The sequence below is a fragment of the Pristiophorus japonicus genome, chromosome 3 (assembly GCF_044704955.1).
Source record: "Pristiophorus japonicus isolate sPriJap1 chromosome 3, sPriJap1.hap1, whole genome shotgun sequence".
Classification (NCBI taxonomy): Eukaryota; Metazoa; Chordata; class Chondrichthyes; family Pristiophoridae; genus Pristiophorus; species Pristiophorus japonicus.
This window is the reverse complement of record NC_091979.1, coordinates 289,448,417-289,467,700: the sequence shown is the minus strand read 5'-3', so window position 1 is coordinate 289,467,700 and position 19,284 is coordinate 289,448,417. Positions and strand designations below refer to the sequence as shown.

At 45.9% G+C, this 19,284-nt stretch overlaps 1 protein-coding gene across 2 annotated transcripts in view; it reads left to right on the top strand.

Moving 5' to 3' along the window:
• Positions 1-19,284, top strand: part of LOC139260323 (cilia- and flagella-associated protein 46) — a 681,403-nt gene that overhangs the window by 355,364 nt on the left and 306,755 nt on the right. For both annotated transcript variants that reach the window (XR_011592768.1, XM_070876797.1), the window contains exon 35: positions 10,884-11,036. Coding sequence is in view for 1 of the 2 variants with exons in the window: in XM_070876797.1 (XP_070732898.1) it covers positions 10,884-11,036 (153 nt within the window). In the remaining variant the exon portion in view is untranslated. The remainder of the gene's footprint in view (positions 1-10,883; positions 11,037-19,284) is intronic.

The following is a 19,284-nucleotide window of genomic DNA, read 5'->3' as shown; positions in this document are numbered from 1 at the left end:
GGACTTTAAAGGTAAAAGTAAACTTATACTGGTCTTCTCTTTGTAAAGGGATGGACCAAAACCCGTTGGAAATATCCAGCACCATGAATATGGTGGCTGGGATACTTCCACTGAGGTTGGCGACGGCAGCAACCGTGGGTGCACAGGCGGGGATGTTATGGTTGAGTACTCGATAGTCCACCGTGGCTCTCCAGGAGTTGTCCGGTTTCTTAACCGGCCACAGTGGAGAGTTCACATGGGTAGCTATTGGTCTCAATACCCCCTGTTTAACCAAAGAACCCAAGGCGGTTTCCATGTCTGCCTCCACCTCCCTGGGGAAGTGATATTGTTTCTGCGGTCGGGTCATGGGGTCCCCATCTACGCTAACCTCGACCCCATTTATCCTCCCACAGTCATGTTTGTGAGTGGCAAAAGCTGCAAGGTTTGCCTTCATATACTCTTGGTACTCCATCGGAGTGTTACTGACCAGTGATTCAAGGTCGTAACCCTCCTTTGGCTTCACGGTGCACACCGACCCTTTTCCCCATTTTTCTGGGATAACCACCACCTCACTCTCGTCCCGTACTGACTGACCCCCAAAGACAGTGGTTTCTTAAATCCACTAGGATCCCGTGGCCTAGAATGAAGTCAGCCTCCAGGATCCCTCTCCTTTCCTGTTCCTACCTCATCAGGACACAAGTCCACTTGGTGTAGAGTGTTCCCAAACAAATATAGAGCAGAACGGAGAATGAGCCAGCCTGCTCGGCCCCTGTGAAACCCACCAAGCTGTAGGGGACCCCGCTAGACAGAGGCGAAGCGGCAGGGTTAGCTGCATAGACGAGGGTGCTTGTTGCACTGGTATCCAGCAGATAAGTCCCCTTCACCTTTTCCACTGAGCGGTTGGTCTCCCCCACGCATCGTACTCGAGGGAACACAGGTGAAGAGGCTGCGCCTGTCCTAGTCACTGTTTTGGATGGGATGGGGCAGATGGGATTTCAGTACTGGTGGCGGCAGCTACTCTCCCAGGACCATCTAGCATTGTTCAGAGCGCAGTCATGAATGTATCAAACGTGGGGAGAGACTGGTTTCTCGGTCTTGGTCTTTTGCGCAGGGACTGGAGAATTCTTCCCTGTGCTATTCTTCCATGGATTCCTACAATCCTTTCTCCAGTGCCCACTCTTTCTGCACCCGAAGCAGCTATGTTTTGTATGGAAGGGGTTGCCCCCCTCCTGGCGCCATTCCCTCTTATCCAGACTAGGTCTGATTTTGTGAACCCTTCCCTTGGGTGGGTGCTCTTCCGTCCCCCTGCCGTTCCGGTAGACTAGGGTCAGTTGCCTGACCACTCCCTGCTCGGTGGCCTGGGGATCTCTCGGGTCAAACCAGGCCTCAGCCTTTGTGCTGATCCGTGGTGAACTGTTTGCCACCAAGCTTCGGAGCCAGCTGGCTCTCTTGTCCCGGGTTAGGTGACCGCGGTTGAGGTCCCCACCACAGGCGCTCTGGTACACAGGCCACAGTCTGTCTGCGAAAGTCTGTGGGGTTTCCCCTGTGAGCTGTACTATCTTCTCCACTTGGAAGAAGGGACTCCCGTCATTACATTCCATGGCTTCCAGAATGTCCTCTGCCCCCTTTTGCTCTCGGCAGAGAGGGACTGGTACAGCTTGCCATCTAGTGAGAGGAGGAGCATTTTTGCTATCTCGGCATCATCGCACCCGCTAATATCCCCTGCCTGTTTCACTTCCATAAAGTGGACCGAGGGGTCACCTTTTGGAGCTTTTCCAGGTGACTTATCATAGCCCTAAGCTGTTGGGTAGTGTGGGGAACTACAAATTGACTTTCCAGGGGCCCCTGACCCCGGTGGGCGGGTCAAACTTCTGTTGCCGGACCGGTTGCATCGGCCCTGGCTCTGGCTCTTCCTGCTCTGGCTCGCCCTGCTGCCAAACCGAGCTGAACCTCGGCGCCACAGGTGGTGGTGGTCCGCTATCCCTGTCCGCCCCGCAACTCGTTCGCCCCTCCTGCTGCCGAACCGGTATAGTCACCGGCGCCACAGGTGGTGGGTGAACAGTTTCCTCCTTATCTTCCAGGTTTGCCCGGGCCGTATCCGGGCTTATTAGGCTTCCCTTCCTTTTGCTTGGACAGAGCAAGGGTTAAACTTTTGATTTGTTGCTGGCAGGAATCGTGGCCTCCTGACTCAAACCCATTAGTGCTGGCTACTTTATAAGCTGCCTGTACATTTCTTAACTTTTCCTCCAGCTCTTTCACGAGAAGGGTAAGGTGAGTGTTTTCCTCCGCAGTATCTTTTCATTATTCTTAGTCTCGGTAAACTGACACTGAAAATAGTCCTGGCTGTTCTAGAAGCTTTCTATGAGCTGTGCCTTTCCATGTTTTAGCTTACAGAGTTCTCCCCATAACCTGTCTCCTGCCATAGCCTTTTCATGTGATGTTTCTGCACATTCCCATAGTTCTGCCTGCAGTGACTCCATGTTCTTATCTAGGAGTTGGACCTGTCGCTGTAGGCAGCCCAATCAAATTGCCTTTTCTACTGATTCCTTATAGTCCTTGCTGGCTGTCCACTGGGCTGCAGTATCTCCTGGATGCTCAGCGCGCAATAGACCAGGCACACATTCCTTAGTGACATTCACTTTCTTATACACATAGGAGGAATTCCTCTCTTTCATCTTGGTTCTTTCCTCCAAAACAGCACTCTCTGCATCACATCCTTTATACCAAAGTCCTGCCGCGGTCGCCATTCTGTAGGGGGTGGTCTCGGGGGCAGTTTCACCTCTGACCTTCTGAGCGGTTTGAATCGCTCCCACTCCCTGGGTTCTAAACTTTGGATTTATTCGGGGATGTGACAAAGTGCAAGAGACATCTGGTTTTGTGCAATGTTATAGAGGAGAAAAATATAGTAGCAACAATAATTGAATTAACATTTCCCTTGCTTTTTCCAATTTTATTTTGATAAAAAATGTTATTATCCCAAAATGTAGTCAGCCTTCATTATATCATCATTTAATATGTTAAAAAATAGCAAAGTCACAAAGAGTTCATGGAAGTATAATTACATGTCAGGCAATGCCTACAGAAGGAAATCTGCAAATTAACCTCTGGGACTCAGCAGGATACCAAATAGATGCATCCAGTTTGTATCCAGGTGATTCCAAGATGCTGGAAAAAGTCAGCACTGGCTGATCAAACAGCAATTTTTTTCCAGCTTCTAATCAACGTCCACTTTGTTCCCAGATGCTGATTGATAGGTTTATTTTTGAAGTCGGATAAGTCCGTAACTCAGCTAAATAACTACATCATGTAAATAAAAACCACATTGAAAATAATCACCTTCTGCTGCACTACCATTTCCTAACTAGTTGCTAGCTACTATATTTATAGATCTTTTCTGCCTTTCTTAGTCTAAATTAATTTGACTCGTATCTTAGATCAGGCTCATGGGCACTTCTCATTTCCCTATAATCTAGCCTTATGATCCAGGTAAGCTTTTGGTAATTCACTCACAATAACACAACAGAAAACCATGTCTGTTAATTGCTTTTAGTTACTGGACTTATCCTAAGCCTCCTTGGTTAGGCCTCATTTAAAATACAGTGTTGGTTCCCTCACATGTGAGTAATTTTTCGGGGACACAGCGGATTCAGTGACGGGTCGGGTGGGAATTTTTTTTTTCTCACAGTGGGTTGGGTACCCGCTGTCATCTCGCTGTCACACTACTTTCCCAGATGTCAGGTCTGTCAGTGCTGAACAGACCCAACACGCAGCGACGGGGGAACAAATTAAGGTAGTTATGACCTTGTTAACAGCGCATAATGTGGAACAAGTATTTCAAGTCCACAAAAAGTAGGACAAATCAAATCCGGCCAATTAGTGCCCAATCAGTCTACTGTCAATCATCAGCAAAGTGATGGAAAGTCTCATCAACAGTGCCATCAAGCAGCACTTACTCACCAATAAGCTGTTCACCGATGCCCAGTTTGGGTTCTGCAAGGGCTACTCGGCCCCAGACCTCATTACAGCCTTGGTCCAAACGTGGACAAAAGAGCTGAATTACAGAGGTGAGTTGAGAGTGACTGCCCTTATCATCAAGGCAACATTTGATCAAATGTGGCACCAAGAAGCCCAAGTAAAACTGAACTCAATGGTAATCAGGGGGAAAACTCTCCACTGGCTGGAGTCTAATCCAGCACAAAGGAAGATGGTTGTGGTGGTTGGAGGTCAATCATCACAGCCCCAAGACATCATTGCACGAGTTCCTCAGGGCAGTGTCCTTGGCCCAACCATTCTCAGCTACTTCGTCAATGATCTTCTCTTCATCATAAGGTCAGAAATAGAGATGTTCACTAATGACTACACAGTGTTCAGTGCCATTCGCAACTCCTCAGATAATGGAACAGTCCATGCCCACATACAGCAAGTCCTGGACGACGTTCAGGCTTGAGTTGATAAGTGCCAAGTAACATTCGCGCCACACAAGTGCCAGGTAATGACTATCTTCAACAAGCGAGAGTCTAACCATCGCCCCTTAACATTCAACGGCATTACCATCGCCGAATCCCCCACCATCAACATCCTGGAGGGCACCATTGACCAGAAACTTAACTGGACTAGCCATTATCATCATGGGCAGTCCCTCGAAATCGAGGAAGACGTGCTTCCACTCCTAACGTGAGTTCTTTGATGGCTGAACAGTCCAACACGAGAGCCACAGACCTTGTCACAGGTGGGACAGATAGTCGTCGAGGGAAGGGGGTGGGTGGCACTGATTTGCCACATGCTCCTTCCGCTGCCTGCGCCTGATCTCTTCACGCTCGCAACGTTGAGATTCGAAGAGCTCAACGCCCTCCCGGGTGCACTTTCTCCACCTCGGGCGGTCTTCGGCCAGCGTCTCCCAGACGTCAGTGGTGATGTCACACTTCAACAGGGAGGCTTTGAGGATGTCCTTGTACTGTTTCCGTTGCCCACCTTTGGTTCGTTTGCCATGAAGGAGCTCTGCATATAGCACTGGACTAGCCACATAAACACTGTGGCAACAAGAGCAGGTACAGAAGCTGTAATATTTCCAAGTTTGCTGACGACACAAAACTAGGTGGGATTGTGAGTTGTGAAGAGGATTTAAAGGCGCTGCAAGGCGATTTAGATAGGTTGAGTGAGTGGCAAACACATGGCAGATGCAATATAACATGGATAAATGTGAAGTTACCTACTTAGGTAGGGAAAACATAAGGATAAAGTATTATTTAAATGGTGATGGCTTGGGAATGTCGAGGTACAGAGGGACCTGGGTGTACTTGTAAAACAGTCATTGAAAGCAAACATGCAGGTGCAGCAAGCAGTTAGGAAGGCAAATGGTATCTTGGCCTTCATTGCAAGAGCATTTGAGTACAGGTGCAAGGCTGTCTTACTACAGTTATACAGGGCCTTGGTGAGACCGCACTTGGAGTATTGTGTGCAGTTTTGGTTTCCTTACCTAAGAAAGGGTATACTTACCATAGGGGGAGTGCAGTGAAGGTTCATCAGACTGATTCCTGGGATGGCAGGACTGTCGTATCAGGAGAGATTGGGTCAACTAGGCCTGTATTCACTAGAGTTTAGAAGAATGAAATGTATAAAATTCTGACTGGGTTGGATAGACTGGATGCGGGGAGGATGTTTCCCCTGGCTGGGAAGTCTGGAACAAGGGGTCACAGTCTCAGGATATGGGGTAGGAAATTTAGGACCGAGATGAGGAGAAATTTTTTCACTCAGAGGGTGGTGAAACTGTGGAATTCTCTACCACAGAAGGCTATGGAGGCCAAGTCACTGAATATATTTATGAGGGAGATAGATCGATTTCTAGAAACAAAAGGCATCAAGGGGCATGGTGAAAAAGCGAGTATGTGGTGTTGAGATAATCAGCCATGATCATATTGAATGGCAGTGGAGACTCGAAGGGCCGAATGGCCTACTACTGCTCCTATTTTCTATCTTGCTCTGTTTCTCTGTATTCTGCAGCAAGTGTCTCACCTCCTGACTCCCCAAAGCCTTTCCACCATCTACAAGGCACAAGTCAGGAGTGTGATGGAACACTCCCCACTTGTCTGGATGAGTGCAGCTCCAACAACACACAAGAAGCTCGACACCATCCAGGACAAAGCAGCCCGCTTGATTAGCACCCGATCTACTACCTTAAAAATTCACTCCCTTCATCACTGATGTACCATGGCTGCAGTGTGCACCATCTACAAGATGCACTGCAGCAACTCACCAAGGCTTCTTCGGAAGCACCTCCAAAACCCACTAACTATACCACCTAGAAGGACAAGGGCAGCAGGCGCATGGGAACACCACCACCTCCAAGTTCTCCTCCAAGTCACACACCATCCTGACTTGGAAGTATATCGCTGTTCCTTCATCGCTGGGTCAAAATCCTGGAAGTCCCTCGCTAACATCACTGTGGGAGTACCTTCGCCACAAGGACTGTAGCGGTTCAAGTAGGCAGCTCATTATCACCTTCTCAAGGGCAATTAGGGATGGGCAATAGATACTGGCCTTGCAAGCGATGCCCACATCCCAGGAACGAATTAAAAAAATTAAACAGTATTTTGAGACCACCGTACCATTTTACGAGGTCACCCATGCTACTTAGAAATCACAGCAGGTAAGGAGGTCGGGAGTTGAATCAGTATGGGAACACCTCATTACTTGACAGCTGCAAATGTGCTCTAAAGGCTCCCATCTCAGTGCTGTTCACTTTCCAAGCTCAGGGGCTGTTGCTTACTGCATTTGGAAGACAGATTGAGTTTTATGCAGGTTGCAAGTGTTTGGAGCAAACTGTCTATCCAGTGTCACCTCATTGGAACAACCTCTCTCACCACTGACAGCTTCGCTTCTGCCATCTCCTGCCATCGATTACATCAGCATCGGTGTCCTTGAAACTATCTCATCTTGGTTCTCAGAATCCCACCTTGATCAGCACCAACACCAGCAGCACCAGGTACACCAGCAGCACCAATATCCACACCAAACATCTCCTCAATCAAGTGATGCTGCACGGGACACAGGGCATCAGCACCCAACCACATTGCTGCCTGGAATGCCAGGGATGGCCTCACCATGGCCAGATTTACTTAATTTGATGCTGTACACCCTGGTTGCCACATGATGTGCCAGGTTGGCACCACCCTGCAGCAACACCATAACTCATCCCTACAATGCCCAAGCCATTCCTTTCACACTCATCAGCATTGTGGGGAGTACTGGTATTGTTATATATGTATACTTGTATCGATTCTGTACAGCCACCAGAAGGCTCATCCCCTGAAATCTCAAGGGATCCCATAATCCCTTGGGAGCATAGGTATTTAAGGAGGCCTCACAGGTTGGAGAGGCACTTTGGAGACCTGCAATATAAGACGAAAGTCACACTTTACGTTGAGCTCGCAGTTTTCCGTCTGACTCTTTCTCCATACAAAACAACTGGCAACGAGATACAGATAGCAAAACCAAAGATAGAGAGAACAGTGGGCGTCCTGGAGAAATTCTCGGACAAAGATGATTGGGAAACTTTTGTGGAGCGACTCGACCAATACTTTGTGGCCAACGAGCTAGATGGGGAAGAGAAAGCTGCCAAAATCCTCCTCACCGTCTGTGGGGCACCAACGTATGGCCTCATGAAGAATCTGCCCACTCTAGCGAAACCCACGGAGAAATTGTATGATGATTTGTGCACACTGGTCCGAGAGCATTTGAAACCGAAGGAAAGCGTTCTGATGGCAAGGTACCGGTTCTACACCTACAAAAGGTCTGAAGGTGAGGAAGTGTCAAGTTATGTCGCCGAGCTAAGATGCCTTGCAGGACATTGCGAATTTGAAGGACTTTTGGAGCACATGCTCAGAGACTTTTTCGTACTTGGCATTGGCCACGAAACCATACTTCGCAAACTTTTGACTGTAGAGACCCCAACCATGAGTAAGGCCATAGTGATAGCCCAGGCGTTCATTGCCACCAGTGACAATACGAAGCAAATCTCTCAGCACGCAAGTGCTGCTATAAGTACTATGAACAAAGTGATGTTGTTTTCGAATCATAATGTACAGGGCAGGTCACACATGCCTGCAGCTGCACGTCCGCAAATGTCTCAGAGTCCACCATCAAGGGTGATGAATGCAAGGCCATTAACACCTTGTTGGCGCTGCGGGGATGATCATCATTTCCATTCATTCCGATTCAAAGGGTACATTTGCAAGGGCTGTGGAACAATGGTACACCTCCAATGTATGTGCAGGCGAGCTGCTAATCCTGCTAAACCTGCAAACCACCATGTTGCAGAGGAGGACAGATCCACGGAGGATCATGACGAACCAGAGCCTCAGACCGAGGAGGCAGAGGTACATGGGGTGCACACATTCCCCATGAATTGGCCGCCGATAATGCTGAATGTTGAACTAAATGGACTCCCGGTGTCAATGGAGCTGGACTCAGGCGCGAGCCAGTCCATCATGGGCAAAAAGACTTTCGAAAGATTGTGGTGCAACAAGGCCTCAAGGCCAGTCTTAACTCCAGTTCGCACGAAACTAAGAACTTACACAAAGGAACTGATTCCCGTAATTGGCAGTGCTACCGTAAAGGTCTCCTACGATGGAGCGGTGCACAAGTTACCACTCTGGGTGGTACCGAGCGATGGTCCCAAGCTGCTCGGCAGGAACTGGCTGGGAAAGATACGCTGGAACTGGGATGACGTCCGTGCGCTATTGCCCGCTGATGACACTTCGTTTGCCCAGGTCTTAAACAAATTTCCTTCGCTGTTCGAACCAGGCATCGGGAAATTCCAAGGAGCAAAAGTGCAGATGCACCTAATTCCGGGGGTGCGACCCATCCATCACAAGGCGAGAGCAGTACCGTACATGATGAGAGAAAGGGTAGAGATCGAGCTAGACCGGCTGCAAAGAGAGTGCATCATTTCACCGATCGAGTTCAACGAGTGGGCCAGTCCTATTGTCCCAGTCCTCAAGTCAGAATCTGTGGCGATCACAAAGTAACTATCAATCGTTTCTCCCTGCAGGACTAATACCCACGACCAAAGGCCGATGACCTCTTTGCAACGCTGGCAGGAGGAAAGACGTTCATGAAGCTGGATCTGACTTCAGCCTACATGATGCAGGAACTGGAAGAATCATCGAAGGCCCTCACCTGCATCAACACGCTCAAAGGTTTTTTATTTATAACAGATGCCCGTTTGGAATTCGATCAGCGGCGGCGATATTCCAGTGAAACATGGAAAGCTTACTGAAGTCGGTCCCGCACACCGTGGTCTTCCAGGACGACATCTTGGTCACAGGTCGGAACACAGTCTAGCATCTGCAGAACCTGGAGGAGGTTCTTAGTCAACTCAACCACGTGGGGCTCAGGTTAAAATGCTCGAAGTGCGTTTTCCTGGGGCCTGAAGTGGAGTTCTTAGGAAGGAGGATTGCGGCGGATGGCATCAGACCCACCAACGCAAAGATGGAGGCAATCGAGAACGCACCGAGGCCACAGAATGTGACGGAGCTGCGGTCGTTTCTGGGACTCCTGAACTACTTTGGTAACTTCATACCGGGTCTCAGCACACTGTTAGAACCACTGCACGTCTTACTACGAATAGGGGATAACTGGGTTTGGGGAAAAAACCAAGAAAATGCCTTTGTAAAAGCGAGAAAATTGTTATGCTCAAACAAATTGTTTGTGTTGTATGATCCATGTAAGCGTTTGGTACTAGCATGTGATGCGTCGTCATATGGCGTCGGGTGTATATTGCAACAAGCTAATGATTTTGGGAAACTGCAACCGGTTGCTTATGCATCCAGGAATCTATCTAAGGCTGAGAGAGCATACAGCATGATTGAGAAAGAAGCATTAGTGTGTGTCTATGGGGTAAAGAAAATACATCAATACCTGTTTGGGCTAAAATTCGAATTGGAAACTGACCATAAAGTAATAATATCCCTGTTTTCCGAGAGTAAAGGAATAAATACCAACGCATCGGCCCGCATTCAGAGATGGGCGCTCACGTTGTCCGCATACAACTACACTATCCGCCACAGGCCAGGCAGAGAAAACTGCCGATGCTCTCAGTAGACTGCCATTGCCCACCACGGGGTGGAAATAGCACAGACCACAGATCTAGCCATGGTTATGGAAGCATTTGAGAGTGAGCAATCACCCGTCACTGCCTGGCAAATCAAAACCTGGACAAGCCAGGACCCCTTATTATCCCTCGCCAAAAGCTGTGTGCTTCACGGGAGCTGGTCCAGTGTCCCAGTGGAAATGCAGGAAGAGATTATGCTGTTCCAGCGGCATAAAGATGAAATGTCTATACAGGCAGACTGCCTTCTGTGGGGCAATCGAGTAGTGGTTCGCAAGAAGGGCAGAGACACCTTCATCAATGACCTCCACAGTACCTCCACAGTACCCACGCAGGCATCGTAATGATGAAAGCGATAGCCAGATCCCACATGTGGTGGCATGGTATCGATGCGGACTCGATGAGTCCTGCGTTCATAGATGTAATACATGCTCGCAGTTAAGCAATGTACCCAGGTTTATGGCCGCTAAGTTTATGGTGTTGGCCCTCCAAACCGTGGTCTAGGGTACTCATCGACAATGCATTGTACTGTACCTCAGCTAGAAATTTACATTGGTTGTCTAAAATGCAGAAGTACTACAATCCCCAATGCTGATATCCCTTAACTTGAGCACAAAGAAATCAATCAAAGCAAAAGTTGTTTTCTGGTTTTCGGATGTATCACATTTATTTTATTGTTCCTACAGGAATTTGACATAAATACATTAACCGGAATGCTAAAAATAGTGCATGCAGAAATTTTAGCTCCATAGTTAATATTACATGTAAAGTGAGATTTTTTTTAAATTTGTTGTAGCACATGCATATCACTTCGCCTGTGGTGACCAGAAAAAAATTGAGTGGAGTTGCTGTGATGGATGTGTGGATCAATAAAGCAGAAGTCTTACTGCAGCTTAGATTTTATCAGCCTGCCCGAGTTCTATTATCAGAGGCTCACATGGTTGCAAAGGTTAGTTTACTGCCTTGTCATGGATGATTTAGCACTGTTATTAACAATTTCTGGAAGAAATTGAATGTCATTAAATAAATTGCTGTTACCTTTTAAAATACAGATTACCTTTGAGGTATTTATTTGTTCCCTATCCATCAAATAGAAGATTCCGTAAATTTATGCCCAGAACTTTTAAAAGGTTGCAATAAATTGCAGACTAATTGTAGCTAGAAACATCTTAAAAGCAACAAAAATTTACATTTCTATAGTGCTCCTCATGCACAAATTAACATTTTCAAGGACCTAACATTGAGGAAATAAAACATTGGATGCTCAGTAGGAGGTTTCAACAAAAAAAAATAGAACACATTCGGGATGGGAAAGGGGTCTCAATGACTCTGTTGAAAAAATGGGTTTTAAGTAAGGCTGGTGTTTCTATTGAGGGGGTTCCAGATGACTGGGTCATGTCAGGTGAATAAGCAGCCTCTGATGTTGGAGCAGTGGGAGCAGTAAACAAGAAATAACCTGGTATCAAAAGAGTGGAGGGCACATGGTTGGAGGAGACGGCCAAGATAGCGTAGGGTAATGTATTAGAGGGATATGAAAGTGTTGATGAATAACAACAATAAATTGCATTTATTAATGCCTTTAACATAGTAAAATGTCTCAAGGCTCTTCACAGGACCAAAATTTGATACCAAACCTCATAAGGAGATATTGGTCCGTATTTTGCAGTCAGCAGTGAAGGAATGGCGTTTGGCGTTCTCATCGCTGACTGCTGCCCAGAAAGTTTTTGTGGTTTATGAGGGAAAACTTGCTTTACTCGGGCATCTGATCCATTGAGGTGCCCTCTACAGGTCATCTGTGGTGTGTGTGAAGCAACTGCGAGGCTCTTCAACCAATCAGATTGAAGAATCCTCACTGAGATATGCAGGACTCGAAACCAGAAAGAGTAAAGCAGGAAGTATAAATTAGATTTAAATTCTGCCCTTGTCCCCTGAAATGAGTCAAAATTTATGAACATTGGTGGAAACTAGCTCATTCGATACCAGGTCTCTACCCTCACACTTATCTGCCCGTTTTTCTGCACCCACCCCCTAAAAGTGCTTTTCCTGCCAATCAGCAATTCCGTGCTTGCACTTAAATGTGGGCTAGATGATAGAAGGATATCATCTAAAAGATTTCCCATCATCTCACCCTTCTCGACAAGCCCTGTAGATATGGAATAGAAGGCCTCAGCACTCAGCAGAGAAACTACAGTGGAGGCACTGGGAAGACACTAAACTTCAATAGCTGTTTCAATATCTAGGGTTTCCTTGGCTGGCGAAGGATTAATAGGAATAATTTTTGTGGCACCTGGAATAGCTTCATGTTCCTGGGACAAGGAAGCTACAAGGTTTGCTTGTGGGGCCTGGAGGGCCGCAAGGAAATAAGAACATGAGCAGAAGTCGACCATTTGGCCCCTAGAGCCTGCTCTGCCATTCAATAAGATCATCGCTGATCTGATCTTGACCTCAACTCCACTTCCCTGCCCGCTACCCATAACTCTTGACTCCCTTATTGATCAAAAATCTGTCTATATTCAAAGATCCAGCCTCCACAACTCTACGGGGCAGAGAATTCTAAAGATTCAAGACCCTCTGAGAGAAGAAATTTCTCCTCATTTCCGTTTTAAATGGGTGACTCCTCATTCTGAAACTATGTCCCCTAGTTCTAGATTACCCCACGAGGGAAATACATCCTCTCTGCATCTACTCTGTTGAGCCCCCTCAGAATCTTATATGTTTCAATAAGATCACCTCCCATTCTTCTAAACACCCCGTGTCTAGGCCCAACCAACTCAACCTTTCTTCATTAGACAACCTCTTCATCTCAGGAATCAACCTTCTCTGAACTGCCTCCAATGCAAAAATATCTGAAATTAAATTAAATTATTTACCTGCATGGCCCTCTTCTGGCTCATGATCTACCTCCCGGCAGGTCTGGCCTGACTGGTAAACGTCACTGCTTCCTCGCTCAGGCCTTCAATTAAAATTATCGGGGCTTGATAACGTCGTCAGGCCCCGATCTGCATATTTAAATAGGAACCTGCTGCCTTCCTACGGTTGTCCCGCTCGCCTGCTCAAAAGAGCAGGTTAAGATCAGGACATGGCTGGAAGGCAGCAGGATCACAGGGGGCAAGTGGCTTCCCACATTTTAACTGACCATTCCGTCTCGTTTCTGCCAGGCGGCGGTATTAAAATCGGGCCCACAGGAGCATTTGGCTCCTCGAGCCTGTTCTGCCATTCAGCTGGATCTTTTGCTGCTGCTTCTTATCCATCGTCCTGCCATTCAGCACAACAAAGCAATAACATTCCCACAGCTTTCTCTTGTAGTTCTGAGAATATCCTCTTCTTTCATGTTCGTCTTCTTCCTTTCCTCTCCTCCTCTCCAGCTCCTTTCCTCCCCTCTTCCTCTTGTCCCTCTTCCCCTTCCTCCTGTCCCCTCTCTCTCTCCTACCCCCCTTCTCTCAATTCCATTCCTTCACACTCCCTTCTACCTTCTTTCCCTCTCTAGCCTCAACTCTCCACGATCCCCCTCTCTCCCTTGCTCTCCCCTTCCCCACTCCAAACCCTCCCCTTTATCCTCTCTCCTCCCCTCCCATGTCTTCACCCCTCCCTCTCCTCTCTCACCCCTATTCTCCCCTTCCCTCTCATCTTCCTTCTCCTCTCATTTCTTGACCTCCCTCCTCCCCTATGGTCTTCCCTCCCCTCTTGTATACCCTTCCCACCCCCTCGTCTCCTGTCCCGCTCCCCTCCACTGCTCTCCTCTTCTCCCCTCTCCTCATCTCATCTCCTAGGGGGAGTGTTTGCTAGTGATGTTGGGAAGAAGTTAAACTAATATGGCAGTTGGATGGGAACCAATGCAGGGAGACAGGGAAACAAAAAGGAGACAAAAGCAAAAGACAGAAAGGAGATGAGTAAAAGTGGAGGGCAGAGAAACCCAAGGCAAAAAACAAAAAGGGCCACTGAATATAAAGGGGCTGCAGGAGGGGTCAAAACTAAAAATCATGTTTTAAAAACTAGGATTAAAACACTCTACCTAAATGCACGCAGCATTCGAAATAAAGTAAATGAGTTGACGGCACAAATCATTACAAATGGGTATGATTTGGTGGCCATTACAGAAACATGGTTGCAGGGTGGCCAAGACTGGGAATTAAACATACAGGGGTATCTGACGATTTGGAAAGATATACAAGAAGGGAAAGGAGGTGGGGTAGCTCTGTTAATAAAGGATGATATCAGGGCAGTTGTGAGAGACGATATTGGCTCGAATGAACAAAATGTTGAATCATTGTGGGTGGAGATTAGAGATGGTAAGGGGAAAAAGTCACTGGTGGGCGTAGTTTATAGGCCCCCAAATAATAACTTCACGGTGGGGCGGGCAATAATCAAGGGAATAATGGAGGCATGTGAAAAAGGAACGGCAGTAGTCATGGGGGATTTTAACCTACATATCGATTGGTCAACTCAAATCGCACGGGGTAGCCTGGAGGAGGAATTCATAGAATGCATACGGGATTGTTTCTTAGAACAGTATGTAACAGAACCTACAAGGAGGCAAGCTATCTTAGATCTGGTCCTGTGTAATGAGACAGGAAAAATCCTCTCGGAATGAGCGATCACAGTATGGTTGAATTTGTAATGCAGATTGAGGGTGAGGAAGTTGTGTCAGAAACGAGTGTACTATGCTTAAACAAAGGGGACTATAGTGGGATGAGGGCAGAGTTGGCTAAAGTAGACTGGAAACACAGACTAAACGGTGGCACAATTGAGGAACAGTGGAGGACTTTTAAGGAGCTCTTTCATAGTGTGCAACAAAAATATATTCCAGTGAAAAAGAAGGGCGGTAAAAGAAGGGATAACCAGCCGTGGATAACCAAGGAAATAAAGGAGAGTATCAAATCAAAGACCAATGCGTATAAGGTGGCCAAGGTTAGTGGGAAACTAGAGGATTGGGAAAATTTTAAACAACAGCAAAGAATGACTAAAAAAGCAATAAAGAAAGGAAAGATAGATTACGAAGGTAAACTTGCGCAAAACATAAAAACAGATCGTAAAAGCTTTTATCGATATATAAAACGGAAAAGAGTGACTAAAGTAAATGTTGATCCCTTAGAAGATGAGAAGGGAGATTTAATAATGGGAAATGTGGAAATGGCTGAGACCTTAAACAATTATTTTGCTTCGGTCTCCACAGTGGAAGACACAAAAACCATGCCAAAAATTGCTGGTCACAGGAATGTGGGAAGGGAGGACCTTGAGACAATCACTATCACTAGAGGGGTAGTGCTGGACAGACTAATGGGACTCAGGGTAGACAAGTCCCCTGGTCCTTATGAAATGCATCCCAGGGTATTAAAAGAGATGGCGGAAGTTATAGCAGATGCATTCGTTATAATCTACCAAAATTCTCTGGACTCTGGGGAGGTACCAGTGGATTGGAAAGCAGCTAATGTAACGCCTCTGTTTAAAAAAGGGGGCAGACAAAAAGCAGGTAACTATAGGCTGGTTAGTTTAACATCTGTAGTGGGGAAAATGCTTGAAACTATCATTAAGGAAGAAATAGCGGGACATCTAGATAGGAATAGTGCAATCAAGCAGACGCAGCATGGATTCATGAAAGGGAAATCATGTTTAACTAATTTACTGGAATTCTTTGAGGATATAATGAGCATGGTGGATAGAGGTGTACCGATGGATGTGGTGTATTTAGATTTCCAAAAGGCATTCGATAAGGTGCCACACATAAGGTTACTGCAGAAGATAGAGGTACGCGGAGTCAGAGGAAATGTATTAGCATGGATAGAGAATTGGCTGGCGAACAGAAAGCAGAGAGTCGGGATAAATGGGTCCTTTTCGGGTTGGAAATCGGTGGTTAGTGGTGTGCCACAGGGATCGGTGCTGGGACCACAACTGTTTACAATATACGTAAATGACCTGGAAGAGAGGACAGAGTGTAGTGTCACAAAATTTGCAGATGACACTAAGATTAGTGGGAAAGCGGGTTGTGTAGAGGACACAGAGAGGCTGCAAAGAGATTTGGATAGGTTAAGCGAATGGGCTAAGGTTTGGCAGATGGAATACAATGTTGGAAAGTGTGAGGTCATCCACCTTGGGAAAAAAAACAGTAAAAGGGATTATTATTTGAATGGGGAGAAATTACAACATGCTGAGGTGCAGAGGGACCTGGGGGTCCTTGTGCATGAATCCCAAAAAGTTAGTTTGCAAGTGCAGCAGGTAATCAGGAAGGCGAATGGAATGTTGGCCTTCATTGCGAGAGGGATGGAATACAAAAGCAGGGAGGTCCTGCTGCAACTGTATAGGGTATTGGTAAGTCCGCACCTGGATTACTGCAGTTTTGGTCACCTAACTTAAGGAAGGATATACTGGCTTTGGAGGGGGTACAGAGACGATTCACTAGGCTGATTCTGGAGATGAGGGGGTTACCTTATGATGATAGATTGAGTAGACTGGGTCTTTACTTGTTGGAGTTCAGAAGGATGAGGGGTGATCTTATAGAAACATTTAAAATCATGAAAGGGATAGACAAGATAGAGGCAGAGAGGTTGTTTCCACTGGTAGGGGAGACTAGAACTAGGGGACACAGCCTCAAAATACGGGGGAGCCAATTTAAAACCGAGTTGAGAAGGAATTTCTTCTCCCAGAGGATTGTGAATCTGTGGAATTCTGTGTCCAAGGAAGCAGTTGAGGCATTGAATGTATTCAAGTCACAGATAGATAGATTTTTAACCAATAAGGGAATTAAGGGTTACGGGGAGCGGGCGGGTAAGTGGAGCTGAGTCCACGGCCAGATCAGCCATGATCTTGTTGAATGGCGGAGTAGGCTCGAGGGGCTAGATGGCCTACTCCTGTTCCAAATTCTTATGTTCTTATGTTCTTAAATTCAGTCCTCCACTTCCTTTACCACTTCCTCTACCTCTCCATCCTATCTGCCTTCTGTCCCCTCCCTACCTTGGTCCAGTTAGCTTCCCTTCCTCCAATCCTGCTTGACCTGAAAACTGCCCTTGGTGTTGACTCCCTGTGTGCAACACCATAGGAGATTGACTGGTATATAATATAAATATAAAAGTAAAGGGCACTCATTTCCCATTTGCACGGAATAATGGACAGTCATGAAATTCAATCCATAAAGCAGTGGTACAAATCCTAGCATAGTTTTTAGTAAAAATAGAATTTGACTTATTCATTCAGTCCAAATCAGTGGCCCTACATGGCAGAAACTCATCTAATATAAGACAATATATCATGACTCATGGTTTTAAAGTATCACAATAAACATGTTAAAATATTCTACACATTTCTGTCAACAATGTATGTCATCAAATTATTGCAACTATATTTGAATATTTGGAAACAAAGTTAGATCATAAAAATTTAAGTTTCTTCTCTTGGCTGTGCTGAGTACTATATATGGGCAATAGCCAGTATCTCAGCACAGGCTGCTGTTTCTCCATCAGTCTAATTTTTAAAAAGTTCATTGCGATCTTAACATGCATATGTTTGTAGAAAAGCAACAATCTGGTGGTACTATGTGGTGCTCACATTTGAGAAATAAATTGACTGTGTAAAAAATTACAGCACAGTGATCTGGTCCCAGCAAATGTGAGGAAGACAGAAGATCAGTGTTGGTAGTGAAATTTCAGTTTCGATTTCAAGCTGAACATGCTAAACATTTAATCGCTTGAAAGTGCATTTTTTTTTTATTTTGCATGCGTCTGTTTCACGGCACATCATCCAGTCCACAAGATTTTCATATGTCTTGTAACAGTAATTTAATTCACGTAGACGTGATCAGCTTCAGAATTTTAGCATTAGTTTAGGAAGGAAAATGTCACTGATACCAAGGAGACTAATTGTTTTCTTTTGCCATTTTGGAGGTAGGATCAATACTGAACAAATGAGATTGCAACTGAAAACTTGCTCCAAAAGCAAATTTTTCAATTCACCAAGAATCAGTAAACAATAAAGAAATAACTTGCTTTATGTAGCATCATTCATGTCTTCAGGGTGTCCAAAATCAATTCATTGGCAATGAAGTACTTTTTGAAGTGACATCAGTGTTGTTTCGTAGACAAACACGGCAGCCAATTTGATCACAGCAAGGTCCCACAAACAACAAATTAGATAAATGACCAATTCATCTGTTTTGGTGGTAATGCTTGAGTGGATTCATGGACCAGGACACTGGGAGAATGAACTAGGATTGTCAAAATAATGCCATAGGATCTTTTACATCCACCTGATCAGCTGATGGGACCTCAGTTTAACATTTAATCTGAAAGGTGGCATCTCTGACAATGTAACAGCCCTCAGCATGTCATATTCCATCTCCTTTTCAGGACCATCCATTTTCCCCTCACTTTTACTGCTATTCATTTACCTCCTCCTCATTGCCATTAATTCACCCATTCATTTCCCCCTATACTGTTATTCCCTTTCCCTGCCATCCAATCTCCACTTTCCATTCTCTGACCTCTCATCCACCTTTCCCAATGCCATGCATTGTGTACTTTCCCCTCCTCTTGCCATGAACTCCATATCGTTCTCTCTACTTTGTTAAGAATTTTGGACCCTCCCTTCCTCGCACCATCTATGTGTTTTCTCACCTCACCTGATCATGCATTCTGCCCTTTCTGTCCCAACTATGTATTCTACCTCACTCCCCTTGCAATGTATTCTCTCCCCTTGCTTTCGCTTGGCATCCCTTTCCCCTGCATGCTCTTTCTTGAATCCGGTGATGAATGCACTAGACATTTCACAACCCTGTTCTCAGTATGCATCCAGCATCATTAACCGGGGTTGCCACCTCTGTATACTGTAGGTGGGATCTTCTCTTCTCACAAAAGCTTCCACCTGTGACATGCAGTGGTGCCAATCTAGATAATTCCTGCTTCGAGTGATACAAAGAGTGAGGAGCAGGACTATGCTGTGCATTAACCACTTGAATTAGAAAGAGATGAATGATGGCAGAGAGAGATCTGGTTGCTCCAATTTGGCTTGACCTGACTCAAGTGACAATTGAGCCAAGCTGGCACATACTCTAAAACTAGCATGCTTATGTCAATGTATTATGTGAGTTTTTCAAACAAAACTAAGATTGTTACTACAGGCCATTTATCGTGTCTGTTATATTAATAACCCAATTGCATCCAGACAGGATAGCTTGTTTGCAGCAGAGTAAGGATGAATGTTTTTTCTAA